This window comes from Varanus komodoensis, unplaced genomic scaffold (genome assembly GCF_004798865.1).
Source record: "Varanus komodoensis strain SLA01 unplaced genomic scaffold, ASM479886v1 scaffold60, whole genome shotgun sequence".
Taxonomy (NCBI): domain Eukaryota; kingdom Metazoa; phylum Chordata; class Lepidosauria; order Squamata; family Varanidae; genus Varanus; species Varanus komodoensis.
The window spans coordinates 4,012,228-4,037,143 of record NW_025336223.1 but is presented as its reverse complement, the minus strand read 5'-3'; the positions used below and the strand labels follow the sequence as shown (position 1 = coordinate 4,037,143).

Sequence of the window (24,916 nt, the reverse complement as noted above, 5' to 3'; positions counted from 1 at the left end):
CACCCTCCCCGAATGGGAGAACCTCCTGGAGTAAAGCCAAGCCAGCTCAATCCCTTTCCTTCACCGACATTTTAAAAAGCAGAAGTGGGGCAAGTTCCTCAAATGGTTGAAAATAACAAGCTAATTCCAGTTTGGAACAAAGAAGCAAGATGAAAATCAGGCAACCAAACATCACATGGGTAGATTTGACCACTGCTACATTCTAGCTTATGTGAACATGGACACAAGCCTTGGAAATGTGAAGGGTTAACACAGAAAATAATGTGTGCAAAGGATGATACTAAAATGTATTAAAATACTAAGACACAACAATGGGAGGAATGGCACAGAGCTGGACAAAAGCAAGTGCTAACTGTGCAATGAAAAGGCTCTTTATGAATAAGAATACAAAGCATATCACATAGCAGAGGTTCATGTATGAATTTGCTTCCAGGCGTGAGAGGGAGGATCGCTGGAGAGGAAACTAGGACTTCTCATCAACTGCTTTTCTCTCTTGGATTATATTCCCAACTGAAGAGTTTCAGAGGAGCCTGCAGGATTGGGTAAATAGCAGTTGTTGCATGTGGGCTGTGAAGAAGATTTAACAGCAGGGATATTCACAGTTAAATTAACACCAAGCCATCTGCAGAAAGGGCTCTAAGTAGGTAAGCAGCAGAGACTGTGCAATAGAGAATTTCCTCAAGGTGAGAGCCACACACCAGGCTGCTGTTCCTCTGTCCTCCCACTCCCACTCCTCTTCGTCAGAATTACTCCTTCGTGCTCTTTAATTCATTCACCCATCACCAAAGCTCAAAAACTTCTGGCTCCAAAGCAGTACTTCATCTTCCCCTTCCTCCTTGCTCAGCACCTGGTATGTCTCATTTCTTAAGCAGCCAGCGCGTAACACCTGAGGACAAAGTGTGGAAGAAATAGAACAGAACATTATGGCTGACTTCTTCACTCCTGAAGAACCACCTGTTCCCAAATTGACCTAGTGAAACCCAGAATCTATTTGAATACTTCTGGGGCTGTGGTTGAAATTGGACACTCTGGAAGAAAAGAGAGGCATTGCAGGTGGGAAGACAGAGGTGATGATGTGCTAAAGGTGAATGGCAGAGAGGTTAAGGGTGCTTCCAGATCTAGGGGTTCTAGCATTAACAACTAGAAGGAATCATTCAGGTGTTTATCTCTCCCCCCCTCCCATGTTTTTCAGATTAAGGGAAAAAAGAGAGAACACAGTGGGGAAACACAGGAGATTAAAAGCAGAAGATGATAACATCTGGACCACACCTGATAAAACTGGGTTGAATGAGACAAGGTAGAGGTGTCTGGAAGCACCATTGTTTGGAAGCACTCATAGAGCATGATCCAACAAAAGTAAGGTAGCTTTCACCGCCGCCACCACTACACTTTGCCTTTTTCTCGTCTTGCAAGGAACTCAAAGTGGCTTACAAGTTGTCCATTTTATTTGCACAACAACAACCCTCTGATGTAGGTCAGTGACTGTCCCAGGCCCACCCAGGGAGCTTCATGGCCAAATGGGGACTAAACCTGGATCCCCAGAGTCCTAGTTCAGCACTCAGCCCATGCTGCTCTGTTCTTTTCAACTAAAGATAGCAAGGGAATTCACAGCTACCAAGTTATTTGAATGAGACTCTATCTATCTATCTATCTATCTATCTATCTATCTATCTATCTATCTATGGTTCAATAGACAGAGCATCTCATACATGGGAATCCAGAGGAATTTTCCCTGGGGAGACAGGGGTCTATACTTGTGGCTCTCCTTAATGTACACAGTGTGCACCTGTTGTTGTGCATTTTCCTTTCTTTGTGTGTTTTGCTGCTCAGTGCCACATTCCAAGTTATCTAGAAGCCTAAGCAGAGTGATAGAAGTTCCTGGGAATTGACCAATATCCAAGTGTTTTACTCTGGAAATAATAAACTCAGAAGAAGTAAAGTGTCTCTACGGTAAGATGCAGCACTGGCAGTCACGGGCTATAACGCAAAGTCTGTTTGAGTTATGTCAATTGGAATTCGTGGAAAACCTATAAGTGTAAACATAATTCAAGTCTACAGGCCAACAAGAGATGCTAAAGAAGAAGATATTGAAAACTTTTATGCAAGTATCCAAGAGAAAATTGATAACACATGTTGATAATTATTGGTGGCTGGAATGCAAAAGTAGGAAGCAGAGCAGAATCCAGTGCTGTGGGAGAATTTGGCCTAGGTGTTAGAAACAAAGCAGAAAAATTACTCATGAATCTGTGTGAAGCCATACATACTTCAGGTAGCCAGTCAAAGAACTGTATGTATGCACATCACTAGATGGCCAATACAGAATTCAGGTGGATTATGTAATTGGAGGTAGGAGGTGGACAGTGTCTGTTCTTGCTGCCAAAGCAAGATTAGAGGCAGACTAACATAATAAATATCAAAAATCAAAGTGAAGCAGAGAATGATCACTGACAGAAGCATGGTGTGAAAATAATATTTATGAGGAATTTATGTTCACAAAAAGAACAGCTTTACATTACTGAACTCAATTGGTCATGAACCAAAAGTGTAGTGGACTGAAACCAGAGACATTAGGGGATAGTAGGGAAGAATGCCAACAGACAACTTCTGTAGCAAGAACAAAAGAAAGCCTAGATGGATGACCAAAGAAAGCTTCACAATTACAAAGGAAAGAGGAGAAGCAAAAGTAATAGAAATAGGGCCTGAATCCTGAATGCAACTTTTCAGTGACTAGCATGTACAGACAAAAAATGTTATTACAGTGGCCAGTGCAAAGAAATGGAAGAGAACAATAAAAGAAGAAAAATAAGAGACCTCTTCTAGAAGATCCAAGAAAACAAAGGGAAATTTAAACCTAGACTAGGAATGCTGGAAGACCAACAGGGAACATACAATCTGACCAGGATAAAATAAAGAGAAGGTGGAAACAATATACTAAACAACTATAGAGAAGGATGACATACTCCTTCAGAGAGGAATCCTATAAGGAAGAACCTGCAGAAAGAAAGTGAAATGAAAACCTCTCTGAACATGCTGGGAAGTGATAACACATGTGGTGTGTTAGCAGAACAGCAGAAGGATTATTCCAAGCTACAGAGACTGTATCGGTCCAAATCCTAACAAGAATATGCCCACAAGTATGGAAAACAGAACAAAGACCCACAGACTGGAAATGTTCACTAAATATTCCAATTCCCAAGAAGGGTGAGGGAAAGGAGTGCAGCAACCATCGGGCCCTTGGACTAATTTCCTGTGCAAGTACAGTGATGCTCAAGGTTTTGCAACAGAGAATTGTGCCCTGTATAGAGTGATAAATGACTGATGCTCAAGCTGAATGCAAGAAACAAAGAGGATCTTGAGATTATATCACAAATGTATATTGGGCACTGGGGAAAACCAGAGAATTTCAGAGGACCAGTCTTTGCTTTCCAGACCACAGCAAAGCTTTTGACTGTGTGGATCAGGAGCCGCCGTGGATGGTTCTGAAAAAAATGGGGGTGCCTCTGCACTTGGTTGTCTTGATGCATAACCTGTACTGTGGACAAGAAACAAGGGTTCGGACAGATGAAGAAACAGAAGGGCTTCCTATTGGCAAAGGTGTCAGACAAGGTTGCATTTTATTTCCCTATCTGTTCTATTTGTACACAGAACATAAGGAGAACTGGATTTGGTGTCAGAAGAATTCCCAGCATTCCTGAGCATTGGCCATGCTAGCTGGGGCTGTGGCAATCGGAATCTGAAACGTCGGAAGGGCACCAGGTTGGGTAAGGTAATGCTAGACAGCGGCAGCCACACCTGTAGGGGGAGTCTTTAGCACTAGGAGGTGAAATGGGCATGCTTGATCAGGGTTTAAGGTTCTAGAGGAGTCTGGGCCACTCACTTTATTTGTACTTCATTATCAGCCATTTTGTACAGCAGCTAATACTACATGGATTGAACTTTGAACTGCAGCGGTGTTTAGCTAGAACTGCCTGTATTTCTGGGAACTACCTATTTTCCTTCCTGGCTGCACATTTAAAAAAAAAAACTTGATAGCATTAGAGAGCAAGGTCACCGTTTCTGGTAAATCTGGTGAGAAGTAACAAACCTTGGGCACCCTGTCTAGCTGAGCAATTTGTGTACCAAATTTCCCCCTCCCATGTCTACTTTTTTTGCACACATTGGTAATTTGTTTTAATGTTTATACTTTCAGAAACAAAGAAAGGAATGCAGGACTTGAGTCAGACCGATTGTGAACTCCAACCCTTCCTGTCACGTTTTGATTTTGGTAGATACACTACTGTCTAATCTCAGCACCACTAAACTTCTGGATTTTTACTCATGATGATGTTGATGATAAGAGTACAATTACTTAGCAGGGAAGACTACAAAAAGACTTTAAAATGAACCAGGAAGTCCCTTATTTAGATAGCGGCTGTTGCGGCATTCATTGACTAAAACACTGAATGGCTGAACATGCTAGTTTCTCACAAAAAGGCGGATTAGTGGCTGCCCATTTTCCTTCATACCTCAGGTTCTACAGGGATCCCCCCCTCCCCACTTTTAATGAATTTTTAAAACAAATCTTGTTTTTTTAATGAAAGCTAAAGATCTGGAGATAGTAACCCATAGATGGGGGCAACTGCCCCCTTCCCCTTCCTGTGGCCATGCTTGATCTTATATAATATCCAACAGATGCTTTTGTTTCTTGAAAAAACATATTTCACACCACAACCAAGATAGCAACACTCTCATTTTCTTGGACAAAATCTCTTAGATTGAATCCTACTGTTATTTCTTAGGCTACTAGAAGAAGGACAAGTCATTTTCAGGCTGGCACGTAAAATGGCAAGAACACTTGCCTGCAAACCAGCTATTTAGTCTGGAATAGGCATATTTGCTCAGTCACTTTTTGGTGACAAATTCAACCAAAGTAATGTCAAACGTACTGCATTCTAAAGCTTCCAGTGTTGTCCTCCTCTTTGTCCAGTCTTGATTTGTCTAAATATGCAGTTGTGGCACCATCCTGTTCTAAATTGACTACCAAAGTACAACTGAGGTTTTTCAGGGGTACTGTGTGTTTCATTAACAGCAGCATTAATGTCCTTTTCTGTTAAAGCAGCAATTAGTTGTTTCCTGTTCCCTCAAGGCTCCAATAGCATTAATAATACTGCTCTTGTTATTCCATCAGTCTTGTCATGATTGATTTTATTCTTCTTGAAGGCTATGTGTTTTGCTGATATATTAGTTACCATGTTTTTAATGGATGATTAGCTCTCTTCTCTTGTGAGCCTCTTTGGGAAAAAAGCATTTTAAAACAGTATATATGAATGAAGAAAACTAATAAAAATGATAAATTATTACCCTGACTGCACAGAGGAAACCAATAATTACCTCCCCCTCCAAAAGTAAGTGATAAAGACCAATGCAGGTGCACTGCTGTGAACAGGAAATAATAACTTGATCACTTTAAAAAAAGACAAGGAAGCTGTTACTTAAACAGAGTGTAGCAGAGGAAAGTTGAGCCTTAATGACTGGGATATATTTCTGAGAAAAGATATTGTGAGATCTTCTGCATAGGGATGGGCCCTGCTGGATTCTTCTAGGCTACAGAAAAGAGGCCATTTTATCCTCTTTTCAATTTGATTTCTGAAGAGGAACGAGAGCAGAGCATGGAAGAGTAAAAAACAGGGCATGGTTAACTCTGAAATCAAATAGATGGCCTCCTCCCTAAAAAAAAAAAAAAAAAGATTTACTGAAAAGCTTTAGCGTTTCTGGGGGAAAACAATGAGTTCTCACCTTCTTATTACTGAGGTTGTATGTCAGACATTGATTGCTCTTGAATGCACAGTAAGTAGGATGTTGAACTCCTGTCGAATCACAGATCTGGAAAATGACAGAAGTGGGAGAATGAATGACAAAAAGACATGCGATAAGGGTGTGGCGGGCTTTCTGTTAATGTTTACCTTGTCTGGAAAATCACCCCCTTGAAAGAGGGAATATTCTGACTGCAGCCAAAGCGCTACACGAAAATCGTCACAGCCATGAGTTGCCAAGCGACCACACCAATACTCTGCACGCAGGCCCCCATATGTTTCAGTCCCATAATACTCTCCTGTGACTGGGGAGTCCTGCGGATTGACATAGGGAAAGAGGAGACTTGGCACAAGAGAACTTGTCCTCAAAGGAAGTTTTCTTCAGTATCTTAGCAACTTAACCCTTTATCTTACCAGGAGGTCCATGGCCTGGTGCTGGGCCAAAATCCCAGGGTTGATATAGTTTGTGAATATGCCATCCCCACAGTGGATCCGTCTCAGATCAGAGGCCCCTTGGCACTGCTCCATCTTCAGGGAGCAGAATGCACACTCAGGGCACAGATCTGTATGGCGTCGGCCAAGGTTATCGCATATCTAGAGAACGACAGAGTAACGAGAAGGAACAGAACGAAGTTCAGATTTTCAGAATGGTCTACCTAGACTATTCTGAGCCATGTGACAAGTCATTGTTGGGGGAAGTGAGTATCAGTCTTTCCCAGTGTGCCAGTTCTCACAATCACTTTATGCCTGTTCTGATCTTCACATTATTCCTGGCTTGAACCCCAAAATGGTCCAATCGAAATGCCTCATAAGAAGAAAAAAGCACAGGTCTTTCGTGTGGGGTTGCATGTGTCTCAAGTTTGTCAAGGTCTGGACTCTACTGGAAAAGGACGGCACACCCAGCATGGAGACTTACCAAATCCCCATAGCCTAGAGTGTTGGCCTCCACTTCTTTCCAGGCCTTGCTAACAGCTGAGGATAAGCAGATGTCCTGGAGCACTGCGTAGCAGAGGATCACCAGAGCTTCATCCTTGCTAAGGTCTAAGAGGCTAATGCAACAAAGGAGAGATGGAGAAAAGCAAACTGTTAGAGCAGAGGAGAAGGACCACACTGGTTTTGTTCTCTTCCCCAGTTTAGAGGCAGCTCTGATGCTGAAGCTCTCAGGAGCTATTATCTACCTGAGTTACCATCTCAGGTTAAAGATGTACTTTATAGAAACTGTATATTTGCTGATGAAAATAGCAACCTTGCCACCCCATCCCCACTAGCACATGGTGACTAGTTAGGAAAATGTGACTGTGGCAACTTTGCTGCTGTGCAAAGTTTTACAGAGAAGCATGTGCGCAGTTTCGCTAAACTGGATGACTAGCAAGGCCAAGGGGAGGTGACAGGTTGCTTCTGTTACCAGTCAAACGACTGCTTTCACAACCTGGGCTGGCACTTGTGCAGAGCTCTCATGGGGAACCTTGTAGAGTCAAGCATTTAGGTGGGAAAGCTCACCCCAGCCAAGGGGTGCGACTCCCAACTTTCCTCTCAGTTGCTGAGAGGAAGCGAGCATGTGCAAACGAGCATGTGCAGAGGGGACTAAGCATGGACTGCCTGAATACACAGATGGTAAGTTGATGGACTGGCAGTGGGTTTTTTTTGAAAAACTGCTCTCCTGCCCATATACAAGGTGTGTGTCCACCATGCCCTGAGAGTGTGGATGGATGTTTCTAGCCAGGTCATCAGGTTCAAGTTCTGGAGAACGTTCTCTGGGGGAAAAGCTGTACAAGCCAAAGGACTGTCTTCTCCTTGTGAAGAAAGAGGTAGGGTACATTGACTGCTATGGCACTTATCTCAGTACTACAACCAGGTGAAAGCAGAAGTCATACAAAACACAACTTTGAAGAATAGTGCCTCAGTTGTATGTAACAATAGGCTCAAATGGTTGAGCCATAAATGCAATCAACACTGGTTGTGTATTTGTGCGTTAATTTTTTAGACCTCTGAAGAGCTTCATAACCAAAGTGAAAAACCCTACACTGGTATATGAAATGCTGACATGGGAGCACGATGAACTTGCAAGGAGGAAACAGACTGCAGTTTTACACAGTGGAAGTGTCAAATTAGCAGTGTCCATAAATTGCAAACTAGCATACCCCTGAAATCTCTTCCTGAGCAACTGGCATCCTGGCTGCATCCAAGAGCTCCTGAGGGAGCGATGCCAGAGTTGGGGGGAAATCATACACCAAGCTGCGAGAGGAGGGGTACGTGTGGATGTCAGGCATTGTTGCTGCAGTGCTCTGAGAGACAAAAGGTTGGAGCCACGGCCTTTGGTCAGCTTTCCCAAAGCCTCTGAGGTCTAGGAGGTTCCCAATTAAGGCTCTGTGCAGGCACAAACCTGTAAATGTGCTGCAGGGAGACTGTGAAGAACTAGACACGCTGTTGCTGAGGGTAAATACATATTGAATGTCTCGTTTGAAGCTCAGAATGGTCCGTATTTAAATCCACAAGACTACAGCCTTTTACAGCTACACCCGATCCCCAGGTTAAGAATGAGTTCCATTCCTGAGATCATCTTTAAGTTGAATTTCTATGCAAGTCGTATCACATATATCAAAGCATATAATACACTTAAGAAACACTTCCGTACACACTAAAGCACCTTAAGCACAATACAGCATTTTAATAATGATAATAATGCAGTAATAATAAAGTAACTCCAGGTGCTGAAGAGAGAGAGAGAGAATCTGATTGTTGAATGGCTAAAGCCCAATGCTTTCTCAATGACTAATGGTGTCTCAGCTTTCTCTGATAGCTTTATTTCCATTTTAGTTTCAATTGGGATTGCTTTTCTTTCCTTCAATGCATCCCCTGCACTTGCATTAGATTTATGCTTTGGAGGCACTGTTACAAACCAAATACAATACAAAGTTACCGAAAGCAACACAAATGCCACATGATCTGAAACATACTGGCTTGGATATCCTAGTTTTTCATGAACATGATAAACTACTGTAGTTCTGCTCCCACCATGGAACTAGTTCTGATTTCGCTGCTTTTTCCCTCCTCCTTCCCTTTCCCTCCTTCCTTTCTCCTCTTTCTATTTTTCCCTCCCTCTCCTCAGTTGGTTTGCTTGCAGGGGTTGTTCTTAACCTGGACATTCGTAACTGGGGGTCTGGGTGTATACAGAACTTCATGAAAGAATTTACCTCAGCTGTATAAAACTGTGTGAAGAAAGAAACATGTGCCTCAAAGGGACCTGTAAATAGCTCTCCACAGAGGTCTCCTTCCGGTGTGTATGAATGCCCCTTCCACTTTTCCTTCCTTGCAAAACCACATCTACTCGGAAGGGTTTTCCCAATGGGGTAGATTTGAGTGGGTTTGTGGCAGGGAAAACACATTCTGCCAGCAGTGTCTATTGCAGGTTAGATAAGACACCAAAGGATGCAAGTCATTGACCATTATGTCTGCACATGAGTCTATAGGCAAGTATAAATTCACCACATCTAAGGACTGACAAACTTGTGCATATTTCTCCATCTCTCCATCAAGTGAGAACTTGCTTGTGTGAAACAGAAGTCACAGATTAGAATTATGTTTGGTGAAGGAAGACGAATGTTAATGAAGATTGCTATCTTCATTAACAAAAGGAAATGAAGATTACTATCTGTACACTTTCATTTCATGGCGACAGTCCCTTGCCCCACAGCATGTGGATATAAATGTGCCAGTTTGAGAGTAACACCTCATGTATCCGATGTATTGGGCAGTGTCCATGAAACCCGATACCAGAAAAAACAAGTTTGCTTGTACCGTGTCACAACACCACTGCGAAACAGATTAACATGGCTACTCTTCTGGGAAATGCTGTAAAACATTTTATAATACTGTATTGCTATTTAAGCATCTCAAGGGCCTGCCTGGGGGGAAGGAAGGAATGTATGTGCAAGGGAAGGTAGGTGATCAAAAACCTACAGATGAACTGACAGTTCCATAAAACTCATTGCTTGTGATTACCTAACAATGCAGACCTGGGCAGCAGCATGTTCTCTTTCCATTAATCCCATAGCGAGTGTGGCTGGCTTGATCAGTGTGGGTGGTCAGGGGGCTCTTATTAAAGAGTGTTGGGGATTTCTAGTAGTCATAGATCATTCTATGAAATGGGCAATTTTTCTGCTGGGTAGGGAATTAAGATGATGCACTGCAGGTGTTCTGACTAAGGGCTGCACTTGATGAGATGCCATTCACACAACTAGCAACTGTGTGAACGGTGTCTTTAAGTGTATCACAGACCCTGATCCACCTTGGGACTCTGGTGGAGGAAGGGACTTCAAGAATTTTGCATTCCCACCCCTGCTGTGGTCCCAATCAGAATGCTTTTTGGCCTTGAGAAAATCTCTCCGGTATATGAAGGAAACCTTTTAAAGACAGAAAGGGCAGATGTGGGAGCCTGAGCAGAACTGAAATCTTACGGTGGCAAAGTGTGGAAACTCCCTCCTTCTGGGCCCTGCTCTGACTCAGACCGTTACGAAGTCAGTGGTGTGGAGTTTGGACCTGAGAAGCAGCAGTTTGGAATTGGAAGGGGCGGACAGAGGAAAAAGGCTTGAAAATTTGTGACTAGACTTAGCTTTAAGCTGGAAATGCAGTTGGAAGAAAAGGGCAGGAGGCCCATGTTTCCTTCTACATGAACACAGAAAGGAGTCTGCTTACTTCCAATAGTCTGTTTTTTAAAAATCAAATATTAGAAAGACACCATATATCTCCAGTAGTGCAGCGTCGAAAGAAAGCTAAGCCTTCCTGCAGCATTGGCCCTGGAACTTCTCATCATTCAGGGAACTGGTACTAGTATTTATTCCATCCTAGGACAGATGATTCCAGGTACTGAAAAATGGGGATCCAACTGCAGAAAGTGAGGCTGAGATCAAGGTGGTGGCACTTCCTATCTAGAGCATTTTGCCTTGTGAAGTCCATGGTTCTAGTTTGTATTGAGTGTCTGGAGTAACTGTGACTGAGAAAGTTGAGTGTGTGGGTGAGCATGGATGTTAGCCTTCAAGCACCCAGCTTTTTAAATGCATCATTTTAACATTACGGTGTCCTGCATCTCAAGATTTTTGTTTAACTTGCTTTTATTTGGAGCACAATACCTTACAAGCTTGTAAGGCTTACAAGCATGGCCCAGCCCAAGTGAATCATATTTATGTCCCACTGCTTTCAGTATGAGCCTTAAAGTGAAAGCTTAACTGTCCCATTAAAATCAAGGAATTAAAAACTTATCAGTTTTGTCTGGGTCATGCTTGATGTGTTGTCATTTGTTTTATTTCTGGTAAATGAGACTGTAATGAGAAGGACCAACAAGGATAATCCGGTGGCATCAGCCATTTACCTCCAGATCCTCTACTCTGGGCTGTTTCTCTAGCAAATGATCTTTATTCAACTAAGAATAATTCAAGAAAGCCAGTCTTAATTTGGCCATCCTTCTCTCTCTGCTCCTCACCTGGGAGCAAGGCTGTCCATGCATGCCAGCCTTTGCTGCTGTGTGATTGCATATATGCCAGGGGTGATGATCTCAGCTAATCTGCTGGCCTCCAAAGTAGGTTTTGTTCTTACCTGCCCTTGAAATTGGTTCCTGAAATCTCTTCCTGGGCATTCAGATCTGATTCAGTGTCTCCAGCAGCTTCTGTGTTCTTTGAGTTCAGCAAGTGCTCCAGCGAGAAGGCTGTGCTAATAAGATGGTTGATGCTTTGGTGGAGATACTGGTCTTTGATCCTCTCTGTGGCTTTTAGCTTTTTGGCGTCTAAGGCAGAGGTTTCAGAATTGGATGTGGTATGCTCGGCGTTTGAGTGGTCTGGCTGCTCAGGGGTTTGGAGGATTTCCCAGTCATTGTGGGAGGCTGGGAAGTGGCTCCTTGGCATGGGATCCTGGCCCGAGACAGCAAAGGAGTATTTCAAAATGGCCTCGATGCTGGAGCGGAGGCGGTTGTCAGGGGATGGTAGGGAAACTTCCGTTGGGGCTGCAGAATGCTTCGTGCTTGGAGGGGAAGGGAGGACATCGGTCTCCTCAACAAGTGGCTCGTTGGGACAATGGATCCGCTGTTCAGGGGGGGAAGGGGGAGAATTGGAGGAATTAGGCTTACAGTGTCTTGCATGTCAAATCCCCGCCACTCCTCTTCTTTCCCACAAATGTGACTCCAACTTGTTGTTGTTAGTTGCAAAGTCGTGTCCAACCCATCGCGACCCCATGGAGAACACTCCTCCAGGCATTCCTGTCCTCCACCATCCCCCGGAGTCCACTCCAACTCATTACCTCAAGTGCTTTAGTAGACAAGTGGTATACTCTCCAATAAGGATCCTTATTTACCCTTTATGTGTGTTTAGGAGAACTTTGCTTCTTCACAGTTCATAACTGGTCCAATGCATTATTTTCCCTGTAACTACCTGCAGAACTAGTGATCTCAGCAGGAGGGAGGGAAGCCTATAACCAGCTGCCTCCAAGTGCTGATTGGGCCCTCTGGGGGCAGCCGGCAAAGGCAGTCACGAATGACGCCGCTGTTTGGCAAGTGCAGAAAAGGAATTTTGCCACGAAACAAGTGGCTTGCTGGCAACAGTTTCTCACCTATGGTGGGGTGTGCTGTGCCTGTTAAGACACTGAACATAACTCTACAACAGCCCATGGACAACAGAGCGTTCACATGACACGACAACCCACTTATGAAAACAAACAATTGGGTTGTTACTGGGTCGTATTGTCTGAGCCCAGTCAGTTTGTTACCAGCTTTGAGCAAATCAGTCAGCGTTGACTGTCTAAGGAAATTATGGCGGGGGTTGCCATTGCACAATATTAGCACCTAGAGACCACCCCTGCCTCTTGATTGCTGCTTGTAGCCCAGCCTGTGGAAAGGTGGCCATTGCAGCTATGCAGACACACGTTGAACTACAAATAGGGGTGCATCAAGCAAAAGCTCCTTGCCCTGTGTAAACCCCACAGTGTGCCTTTCTCTCCGCAGCACTGGTGCTGGCAGGGGTGCATCTAAGGGACTTGTAGATGTTATGCTTGCCAGGTGCATTTAAATGAGGGACTTAGTAATTTTACAGCATCTATTGGTATAGTATCCACAAAAACAAGATCATAATGGCAGAGGGAACTTATTCTGGCCTCTTTGTTATTCATTTAAATTGTCGATGTAATTCACGGCTACTCATGGAGGGTGATCGAGTACATTTTAACAGGGTAGATCATGGTCCGCTGTGAAATTGTTAGCCAATTCCAGTGGAGTTTCTAGTTTCTGCTGGTTGCTGGGACTGTTGCAAAGAACACTGAGCTAGCTGGACCTTTAGTCAGAGCCTGCTGTGTGTTAATTCCATAAGATATGGACCATGCACTCTCGCCTTGTAAATTTAAGGTACAGTGGTAGACCACTGGGATGCATTTGTTTAAAAGTTCACTGTGCAAGAATGACATCAAATCCACCATCAATTCTAATGCTCCACAGCCGTTATCCAGTTGGAATGTCTCAATATCCATGGTAAAAAATCAGATCAGTTGGAAAGGAGTCTACTAAGAAAACAGCAACTTTTGGGGGCAGGTGCTGCAAATGGAGGGCAATGTTGTCTAGATCCTCATAAAGTTCCATAAATGAAGTAGGGCAGATCACACAATAAAAGCCTCCTCTGGGTACTCCCTGTTGTGCTTCAGGAATCTCTCGCCAGCATTCTTATCTCAGCTCTTGTCTGAATGGCATCCCGGCTTGGACCCTGTTCTGTGCCTGGCCATGCCTTTGGGTTTACCGTCCTAAAGGGTGCAAGTGACGCAGTCTAGGTAAATTATGAGAGGCCCTTAATGAAATCCACAAATGTCTCTTCTTGGCTCCCACCTAATTTTGGCCAAGCCATTCCCCCATCATCTATGAATGACAAGATGGGGAGGGGCAGGAACCTTCTGGTCTCTCTGTAATTTGAGCATTTCCTGACACCATCATAATGCCTTTCTCCTCACCTTGGTGTAGAACTTTTGATTTAAGCACCGAAACTGTGCAAATAAGCAAAATGTCTCAAAATGTGAGACTTCTGGAAGGTCAGCACAGATGGGACCTGGAAGCAAACGATGTAGGAAAAGCTTTAACATGGAAGAAAAGCAGGGAAAAGTAGATACCATCCAACACTGAACAGAGGCAAATCAGAACAATGGCTTTTGAATTGGAAATGAAGATCATTCTGCAGTAATTATCCATCCACATTAATTTCCATTAAGCCTGCGTCTATACCACTGGATCTTTTTTTTCAAATATTAACTTCAAACATATTATCTTAAATACAGTAAGAGATAGAATAACACTCTTACCACATTTTGTTTCCAAGTCACAAAAATGTTAGGAAGTGCAGATGAATGAAGATGGGAGCCCATTCCCAAGGTGGATTGGGGGTGTTGATATGTACATGCAAATACAAGAAATAGTTACGCTTCTGGGGCTGGCAGTGAAAGAATGAAGGGACAACAATCCACTGGGAAGGAAGATCTTATAGACCAGTTTTGTACTAAGCTATCATATTAACCTAAAGTTAAGTTTTGTACTAAGTACAGTACTAAGTTTTGTACTTAGTACAGTTTTGTACTAAGCTATCATATTAACCTAAAGGTGCTTGAGTTCCTTTGTTAATAATCTCCCTACCCTCACAGAACTACAACTCCTAGGGTTCCTAAGAGAAAATGAATTAATGTAAAACCAGTATGTAGTATGGAAACAACCCAAGAAAGGCATAAAATGAGAAAGAAAAGGGGAGAGACAATCAAAACTGGATCTAATGGAGAACACTGGGGTCAAAGGATAACCCTTGGTTTGGAAAGGCTGAAGACTATTGTTATTAAGACCCATGTGGGCATCTGGGAAATTTGTTCATCCACAAAAAGGGTATGAAATTATGTATGTATAGGAAACATAAGTGCAACCAGAGTTTCTCACCACAAACAGGTGCTGGAGGGAATCTGAAGCACCCCCCACCCCGGCAATCTGCACATACCCTCAGGGATCTGGCCATGATTTTCATACTGATCCAGCTGCATTATTTGAAGATTGTGGCAACCCTTGTTACGTCGGATCTGGCACACCAAGGTTGCCTTCCATGTGGGCCTCAAGGAAGAGAAAAAGACCTTATACTCCTCCATTGTGAGGGGGCTGCCTGGCTTTGAGCTCAAAGTACTTGGGAACAACTGCATCAGAAAGACTGGAAAGCCTGAAGGAAAAAGTAGCACAAGCAAGAGAAAATATTAATCAGAGGACAGGCGGCAAACAGTATCAAGTGGCTATTCATAACTGCACTAAGATCTTTTAAAGGCATTGGTATTAACTGCCAGAAGCAACACCAGCACAAGATATGCTCTTCTTAATTGCAGATGGCATTCTGGAAGTGGGGCACTAGAAGTAACTTGTCTCACTATGCCCACTTCCCTGGGGTAAGTCTCATGGAACATCTGATTCTCAGTAAATATGCAGAGGATTGCCCCGTTGGTCTCCTTTCTCAAAAGCTATTTTTCTTTACTAAGTGGCAGCTTTCAAAAAAAGTAATGCCTGTAGGTTCCCGTATAACAACATAGACAGCAGTTCTGCGGTAATTTGTTCTTTCTTCTTCTGAATAACCACTTGCCATTTACATAATGTAGAAGAGGGCCACCTATTGACCAAAACTGATGCAACGTTTCTAAATATTCTGATGTCACTGGCCCCACCCCACAACCCAAATTTATGCTATATGGATTTAAAACCTAACATTTTTCAGTTAGGATTTAAAACTTAACATTCCTATAAACAGAATTAACATAATTTCACTGTTCAGTGTGAACTAGTGGTTATCAAGAGGATTTTTAAAATAATTAACATTCAATCCACCGTTTTTTTTTCCAGGCAGGTGTTAAAGATGGAGAGCCTCTGTCAGGTGGTGGCCTTATAAACTGGGAGAGGGGAAAAACTTTCTGTAGCATCTTCATCTTTGCCAGCAGTATTAACACAGGGGTGTCACACTAAAATGGAAGGGCAAATTCCCCAATCAGAAATTACCTAGGCTCCATTTTAGGCCAAGACAATCAGTTCTGCCTCCAGCTTGCAGCATGATAGTTCACCCCTTTGCCTTCCTACTTGTTCCCTGAGTAATATGTAGGAAATACAGTAAAGATCAGAACAGTGGGCCATGTTGGGAAAATGGCCCACTGCCTGATGTTTGACACCCCACATTAGTGGAGCCCTTGCAAGAGCAGCAAAGGTCTAGAACACACAGCGAGCTAGTCAGGCAATGGCAGTTACAGGGCTGAGTCAAACTCGATGGGAAAGCAAGTTGCTTTTGGAATACAAACACACCAGTCACTCACCCACCAGGAAGGCCCATGGTGGAGACTTTAGCTTCAGCGCTGTCATTTTGCCCGTATGGCAGCCCCCCACTTCCCACCGACACACTGCCCATGTCAAAGGCTAATCAGGCCAGAAGCTGGTGGAATAAGAACATGATGACCTCACAGTTGGAGCCATTGCAGGACAGCAAGAGGAATGGAAGCCAAGGTGAGCTAAGAAAGGGTGAAGCAGAGTAGTGAGAGACTATGCCCAGAGGAAAGGCCACAGAGGTAAGCTAGACCTATCTTAGGAACCAGGTGTTGGCTGTCATTAACAATGGAAGGCAGATCTAACTAATCATGAGCACTCTGATGGGAAAATCTATGCAATCTCCATTGAGAGAATAGTAGCAAATGGCTTGCTCATGGACAAGAGAATCATAGCAGAGTTGGAAGGGGCCATGAAGGCCATCAAGTCCAACCCCCTGCTGTTGCAGGACACCACATTACACCATTCCACTCAGATGGCTGTCCAGTTTCTTTTTGAATGTCTCTAGTGTGGGAGAGCCCACCACCTCTCTAGGCAGCTGGTTCCACTGTCGTATTGCTCTGACAGTGAAGAAGCTTTTCCTGACGTTCAGCCTGAATCTGGGTTGCCACAACTTTAAGTTATACTATTGTAGAACACTTGCCATTCTGAAGTTTTTTTATTCCATATTAATACTTTAGTTCTCTGTGAAGCAGCCACTTTCCAAATGGGATCAGCTAAGATTTAGGTTTGTGCTTTCTTCTCTCATATGCCATTTATGGCTCAGTTTTCACACACAAATATTGCCACTCACAGTAAAGTGGCAGCCAGGAGACTGCTTTATACTATGATCTGAGTATCCATCCATATGCTAGGAAAAATTATATAAATTACATAATCTCCAGCTGTTTGCATGCCTAAACAAAGGTGGTGCTGACATTTGAATGATTGAGTTCAACATACCTGAATTCAACTTCAAGCAACAATGTGTTCACCAGTATAGCTCCTGAGAATCCACACACTTTTTCCTTTCTTTAATGGATGTAGAGTTGTGGCACCTTAAAAAGTTAACATTCTGACATTGCTTTTTGTGGACTGTAGCCCGTATCATTATATCCATGGAGTGCTACAGAAAGTTCCAGATTTACATACAGTACATAGGGTTAGAACTGTAAACAGTGAAGTCAAAACAAAAATATATGTAGGAAGAGCTGACAGCGGTCATCACTTTGCTAGTAAAGGTCACGTGTGTTGCTTCTGGCAATAGAAATACCGTTAGACTTTAAGCCAACTAACATATACAGCATGATAAAATCTTTCATCCAGATTCAAGCTTCTAGCAACAGAGTTAGACCTACTGGTGAATTCAATCTGATCAATGTTTTTGCTCTGATCTCCCCTTTGAAATTTCTTTGCTCAACAATGACAAACTAAGGTCAATGATAAATGTGTCCTTGGGAAGCTGAAGGTGTTTCCCCTGCTGGTTCTCCTCTCCTGCCATTTCTGTCAACATCCAAATCCATGTATTTGCTTTCCATAGAGATTAGTCCATGTAACCCATTTACAAATCAGAAGTGCTTTGGTAACAGAAGATGGCATTAAAAGATGTTGTGCAAGAGAATGAACCCCTAATGTTTTGTTGTAACATTAAAATCTGTAACAAAACAGCATTAGACCTTCTAATTGAATAAATGCTACAATCTTTGCCCCCTTCCCTCCCACCCCCTATTGTAAGCTGAAACTTTTTGTACAAGTCTGATAAAATGCACCACAATTCATGAAAGCTTATGTCCCAAGACTGCTGTTTTTGCTACAATAGACTAACATGGTCACCCTCTGCAGATAAGCCATTTACAGTAAAACCAAAGGTATTTATCAAGAATATTTTAGACAGTTTGATAAGCAAAATAGGTGAAGCAGCTAGTCACTGTTCATCATCTTCATCAGTCATGAATTCCACTTCACTTCCTGCCACATGTTTCAATGAAGAAAAGATCTTTGGTAGTTGCTGGTTAGCCTCTAAATCCAGTTCAAGGTTACTGTATCTTTCAGAAAAAGGCTTTTTATCCTCCCAAACCTTTTAAGTACTTTTGTAAGGCCTGCCTATAATTATTGTACACTGTTCCATATTTTATTGCTTGTTGGGTAATACCACCCAGGAATCAATGATTGACTATAAAAAAAAATAAACAATTTGTAGAATTTCTTTTCAATGGTGGGATTGCAGAAAAAGCAGTCAAAGACCGCTAACAGACATTCTTTATACATCAGGTCCTTCATATCTAAAAATTAGCAAGGACACCTCTTGCTACATTCCTTCCAGTTCCTTCTTGTGTAAGGTTCTATCCTGCATAGCTATCAATTTGCACCTAGCTGCTTGCTTTTTCCCCTTCCTTTTTTATTCTTCAGACTCTTATTCTGATAGCTTTCCCTTATGGCACCAGGCAAATAGACATTGATCCAGTATTTCTGTAAGAATGTTTTTCTAATGACAAAGCAAAGCTTTAAAGCACCAAAGCTAGAAGAACTGGCTGCTAACCAGTTAATCTCACCCTGTACTCAGAACTGAAATCACTCCAGAGTTTGTTGAATTTACTTTATTTAATGCCATATTTTACAACATGGGGTTGTAAAACAAAACAAGCACCACCAAGAGAGGAATGGAGCCTGGCTGTCCTCTGCAACAAAATCCATGATCACCTCTTTCAGCAGGTGGGGAGGGGGGCAGTCTCACCTTGCAGAGGATTTCGCCCATGAAGAAAATGGGGAATATTCCAGCAGGCTCTAAATGGTTCCTCTCCCTTTGAAAAATGGAATGTTGTGAGGAAAGAGAAGGAGTAAAAAGCCACTCTTCTCAGATCACTTACTGGATAAAAGGCTGGCCTGATTGCCCCTCTTCTGGGACACATATTAGGAAATCTGGAGGGCAGATTTTGTTTCTTCTATTAGTTATTCGGGTGTCATTCCTTCTCCCACCAACAAGTCTGGGTTTCTTTAAGCGGATACAGGCTTTGAAACCTATGGAGAGTAAAGGGCTGTAGGGAAAAAGAGGGCTTAACTCCATCTCCCTCTCAACAGCAAGCAGCGAGTGTTTCAGTACACACGGGAACCATCATACGGATACAAACCATTCACAGGTAGCTCTGCTCACCCAGGGTGAGACCCCCTAACTATGAGGCCCCAGGAACTGGGAGAGGAATACTGAAGCCCAGGAACAGGGTTTTGTGTTCTGGCAACAGTATCTGGATCTCAGAAGATATAAATTTACTTCTTCTTCCTCTCCTGGGAACAGCGAGGACAGAACCTATAGAAGACAAGGCAAAGCAGTAAATGGGAGACAAATAGTACTTGGAAAAAAGGCATCTAGAATTGTATATTCAGAAATTCCCAACTCTGCAAATGGAAAGTCAAGGAATATAACTCGGTTTTTGTATAACTTGACTATACTAGGCAAGTCATTCACAGAAGATGGCCTAACTATGAATTGAGGTAAAACAAGGTATGAGCTACACAGAAGGCAGTCATGTCTAACCCATGGGGCACAATCCATTGCCTACCACTGTGGTACAAATTACTCCTGTTCTTTTAGGGAAGAAGTATGAATAGGTGGCACTTTGATTTTTTACAAAGGGCGCTGAAATATCGTAAGGGTTGTGTGAAACATTTTGAAGCAAAAGTCTATCTACAAGGAAAAATACAACGAGGACGAGAATAAGGCCTGTGCTTTGCAGAGCAAACTCTCTGTGGATATCAGCATTTGAAAGACACAAATTACCATATTTTAAAACGTATGGCAACTGAGAAGGCACAACATATTTTCCCTCTAGGGTAGGGTAGGGTGAAAAAATCACCAAGTATGGCACCAGAAATTGGGGTAACAGCAATTAATGCAGGACTACAGCCATACAAACATCTAAAGGCCTGACAATGAACTGCACATCGTAACCAGATTTCTAATGACTTCTAAAAAAGCCAAATATGAAGCCATAGCATAAAGTTCTCTTCTATGAAGCTATTTTATCAATCATAGTTTCCAGTTTCAATGTAATGAAAAGCTATGGATAACTATGGCTTCATAGTCTTCATCCCTCCTCGTGGGAAGGGAGGAGCAAACTGGCCGCATGTAGGTGTATGACACTTGGTTTAAGAGGAGATTTGACTCTGGCCACAGTATTAAATTCCAGTATGACCAAAAAGCAGATCCTGAAATGGGGCCACACAAAGGATAGGCAACTTTTCTGGGTCACAGACACATCTGAACACCTTTGGGCATCACCAAACAATGGTTGTCATGCGATGTGTGGCAAAAGGTAAGTAACTTGCTCAAAAGACTGAGTACAAGAAGTGCTGCCTGAGTCTCACACACTGTGCCCATTAAACTCGGTTCTCAGTGCCAACAGAAAACCATTTCATAACAATTCCAGCTTTTGGTAAGAAAATGTATTATAAAAAGGGGGGGAGGGTAATGTGGTAGGGTACCTGGCTGGGAGCAAACCAAGCGCCCGGGGAAGCACTGGCACCTACAGGCACCACACCACCTACCATAGGCTATACAGATAAAGAGGAGGGACTACACATAGAAGAACAGAAATGGTTCTCCACAACTAGGTCACCCCACCACCCTTTTCACCAAATGCACCCCATCACTTTCTCCCATGCGAGTGAATGGCTGTCCTTTACTCTGCAGTGAGAGCAAAACCTACGAGGTTGTGCAAACCTCCTACGGCCACCCCCCTGTGCATTTTGCCAGACTTTTCTAATGACTGCTTAGCACAAGGATGGCCATGCTACCACTGCCTCGTGCTCTGTGGAGGCAGCAGCCTCTTACCGCAGAAAGCAGCCGTCACTGGAATTCCAGTGCATCCACTAGGAAACAAGACACAGTGGAAGCACAGGCCTTGCGTCCCTGCAGAATGGTGTGCCTGCTAGTCTGCCAAACAGAGAGCGGTCCCTGAGGCTTTGGAGGGGGCAGTCTCAAGGGTCAAGTGGCGCTGCACATGTTGCCACAGCGGGATGCAAGCTGGCCATCCCTGAGCTAAGAGATACTCCAAATTGATTTTCCTCTGGCGATGTCAAAAATTTCAGTGCCTCAAGTCTGTCACAAAACAGTGGTCTGGACACAGAGATTTATGAGGAACTATAGACAGCCAGTGTGGTGTAGCGGTTGGGAGTACAGAACTGGGAGTTAGGCGATCTGAATTCTAGTCTCCACTCAGCCATTAAGCTGACTGGGTGACTTCGGGCCAGTCATACTCTCAGCCCAACCTACCTCACAGGAATGTTGCTGTGAGGACAAAACTGAGGAGGTGCAGAATTATATAAGCCACTTTGAGTTCTTTGAAAAAGAAAAAAGGATATAAATACAAATAAATAGAGAGCCACTCACCATTTCCCTCTTGGTTTTGTCGTCAAACCCACACAAGCAAAATGGAACCACTCAATGGAGCACTGTTAGAGAATAGAAGAGCACAGAAATGCAAGTCAGTATCTCCCTGGCAATTTGCCCTCATTAGCTTTGTACAGAATTACTAATTGTTACCCCATTATAAAGCTCCCCACCCAGCACCCTGCTCCTAATTCGGTATCTACTCATCCATCCATAACAGAACACACACACACACACACACACCTTTAAAGGTTTGTATAAATATATAAAGAGAATGCAGCATCTATACTCTAACACAGAACTGAGAAGTCCAGTGCAGAACTTGATGGTGCAGAGCTGGGGAAAAGAGTGCTGGCCTTCCATGGAGACCAACAAATCAAGTCTCTAAAAGGTGATGACATCCACAAGAACTTCACTTCCTTCCCTACCTCCCCATCATGGATTACTCAGTGCCCACCTCTGCAGCGAGGACGTTAAGAAGTTGGCAGAATTGCTTCCCAATATGCCAGCTTCCCACTTCCTTGCACTGAGGGGAACAGAAGCAGCAGCAGGTGTGCAACAAAAACAGTGAGGTGATTGGCTACATTTGGGGGCAGGAGTGCTGTGGTTGCAGACAGGTTCCAAGGAGGAGGGCAAATGCACCCAACTATTGCTGCCCCACAAAGGCAGATCCAAACCGATCGTCTACTCCTGCTCTAAGTGATGCACCAATCCTGCTCACTTGCACAAAAACCTTAACAAAAATTGTTTCTATGAATGTTTATTCTTTGCATTGGAAAAAACAAAAGAGCTAGTTGAAGATCTAAAAGATAGCATGCACATATGTAGGAAATAATTCTTTAAAAAATAAGATAAAAGAATATTTGGATAGCTAGAAGTGGGTCAAACCAACCAAAAGGCACTGTGAGAGATGCTGGGTTCAAAGGAGACAGGACAGAGGCCAGATCCAGAATCTTGTTCTTAGAGTCTCTTTCTAGCTTCTTGCATGTACGTTTTTTCATGCAACAACTCCAGTGTGAGAGCCAGTGTGGTGTAGTGGTTAAGAGCATGGGAGTGGGACTCAGATGATCTGGGTTCGAGTCCCCGCTCAGCCATGGAGCCAACTGGGTGACTTTGGGCCAGTCACAGACTCTCAGCCCAACCTACCTCACAGGGTTGTTGTGGGGATAAGATGGAGGAGGAGAATGATGTAAGCTGCCTTGAGCCCTTTGCAGGAAAAAGGCAGGATATAAATAAAAAATAAGTAAATAAAAATAAACTCTAGGTGTCACGGGGACCCACAGGCAGCCATTTTGAGATAATGCTAAATTCTGTCCATGGAAGGCAGATCCTGGATCCAGCCATCTGTATATTAATGCATTACACTGCCAAACTGAATCATGGCTATAATAAAGATTCAAGTTGCAGAATCTTGATTTCAAAAAGCATCTCATAAGGCTCTCTAAATGCAAATGCAACTTTTACATTGTCCAAATCAAGAGGAAAAATGTTTGCCAGGCCAATCTGAACAGTTCCCCTAATTCTCCACCCTCTATTTCAGGACAGTTTCTTACATCAGGGTTGTCACAACCAATCATCTCCCCATAGGAGACCTGGTGGCAGAGGCAGTAGGTGGGCTCATTGGGATCCACAGGCATGTCCAGCACATCAGAGGGGTGCACGTTTCCAAAAGTAACTGAAGGCATTCCATACTCGGTGCTCCTTCAAGGGGAAAAAAACCATTAGGCTGACCACCACCAACGGGTTTTCTCCATCTCCTGAAAGAAATCCCTGCAATTAAAAACCCTTCCTTCCCTCTCACTTCACACATCAGGATCTCCTACCTTGACCTCTCCTAGCTAGGAAGAATGTCCCAGTATAGCATTTCACACAAAAAATGACCTCCAAATTTACCAGAGTTTCCTGGCACAACTATTACCATGTAGTATGGAGTGAAGCAGACACCATTTGGTCTGAGATCAGGCTATATTTACTAACAGACCAGTGCCTAAGTCTGCTCCTTCTTCCCCAACACTCACATGCGGACCAATTTCAGTTTCTTCTGGGCTGTCTTTGGTGCTTCCTCATCAGAATTCTTCCCCTTGGAACGAGCACGAGCTGCTTTCTTCTCTTTTTGGGCCCGGCCTTCTATAAACACAACACAGGAAGAGATAGGTACTAAATAGGTACCTACACTGATAGGTACTAAACTTCAAGCAGTACAATGAGTGGACCTATTTACTGTATTTTTATCCTGTGTTCTTTTACATGGACCTGGATCATCGTCATCATCATCTATAATTTAAGAATGACTCCAAACCAGATACTTTCTCCTAAATGTTCTTTTAATTGCTCTTGCACTCTTTTTTATAGGATTCATGGCAGAGATCTCTTTTGGAAAGGGTGGATGTTGTATGCAGAGAATATTAACGATAGTCCTGTAATACAGTAAATGCAGAGCAGACTCTTGCTTGCTTCAGGAAGTTGGGTACCATGCATTAGAACATTTCTCTTGTGCTCTTCTGCCAAAGAATTCAATACTGCTGACATGCCCCACCACTACTTCAGTTTCTCTTCACAAGTTTAATAAGGTAGCATAAATATAGCAACTATAACTGGTCTACAATTACCTAATGAATATCATGTAGGAGGGGAGATTTGAAGACAAACTGTCAAGACAAGTGCTCCGTTAGTTCTCATTACGAGTCACACTCTCATCAGAAGAACTTAACATGGCCAATGCAGGAGGCCTTGTATTTATTTATTTATTTATTTATTTATTAAAACATTTCTATGCCACCCCATTCGCCGAAACCTTGGGGCGGCTCACAACATTAAGTTAAAATACAAACAATAAGTTAAAACATTGACTTTACATAACATTAAGTTAAAATGTTTGTAAAATACAAACATTAAGTTAAAATACAAAAAATAACAATATAAAATAAGTCGCCCTGGCCAGATAGAATCAAATAATATTAACAATTAAAATGACACTTAAATAAAAAGGTCTTCGCCTGGCGCCGAAAAACAAATACCGACGGCTCCAGGCGGACCTCTCTGGGGAGCGCGTTCCATAGATTAGGCGCCACCGCAGAGAAAGCCCTCCTCCGAGTACCTACCCTCCTAATTTCTTTCATGGAGGGTTCCCGGAGAAGGGCCTCTCCCACAGATCTCAAGGGGTGGGCGGACATATATGGATGTAAGCGCTCCTTCAGGTAACCAGGACCCAAGCCGTTTAGGGCTTTATAGGTCATCACCAACACCTTGAATTGGGCCCGGACTTCAATGGGAAGCCAGTGAAGCTGACGGAGGACTGGAGTCATGTGAACATAACACCCAGTCCCCGTCAGCAGCCTGGCAGCTCTATTTTGAACCAATTGAAGTATCCGGACCGTCTTCAAGGGTAGCCCCACGTAGAGCGCGTTACAG

General features: G+C 43.2%; 2 protein-coding genes across 2 annotated transcripts in view; both read right to left on the bottom strand.

Moving 5' to 3' along the window:
* Positions 1-355: 355 nt before the first annotated feature.
* Positions 356-16,544, bottom strand: LOC123033235 (acrosin binding protein). The gene is made up of 9 exons (XM_044449738.1): positions 15,658-16,544; positions 14,792-15,004; positions 13,770-13,864; positions 11,385-11,866; positions 6,709-6,841; positions 6,207-6,386; positions 5,943-6,107; positions 5,776-5,862; positions 356-886 (listed from the first exon to the last, which is right to left on the bottom strand). Exons 2-9 carry the CDS (start codon positions 14,985-14,987, stop codon positions 773-775), a joined length of 1,452 nt encoding a protein of 483 aa, XP_044305673.1. The 5' UTR covers positions 14,988-15,004; positions 15,658-16,544; the 3' UTR covers positions 356-772.
* Positions 16,545-18,701: 2,157 nt separating this feature from the next.
* The window catches only part of ING4 (inhibitor of growth family member 4), an 8,562-nt gene continuing 2,347 nt past the window's right edge, over positions 18,702-24,916 (bottom strand). Inside the window, exons 5-8 of the mRNA XM_044449739.1 lie at positions 23,524-23,632; positions 23,059-23,206; positions 21,506-21,567; positions 18,702-19,423 (exon numbers count right to left, since the gene is read on the bottom strand). Of these exons, the coding sequence (XP_044305674.1) occupies positions 19,384-19,423; positions 21,506-21,567; positions 23,059-23,206; positions 23,524-23,632 (359 nt within the window). The 3' untranslated portion in view covers positions 18,702-19,383. The remainder of the gene's footprint in view (positions 19,424-21,505; positions 21,568-23,058; positions 23,207-23,523; positions 23,633-24,916) is intronic.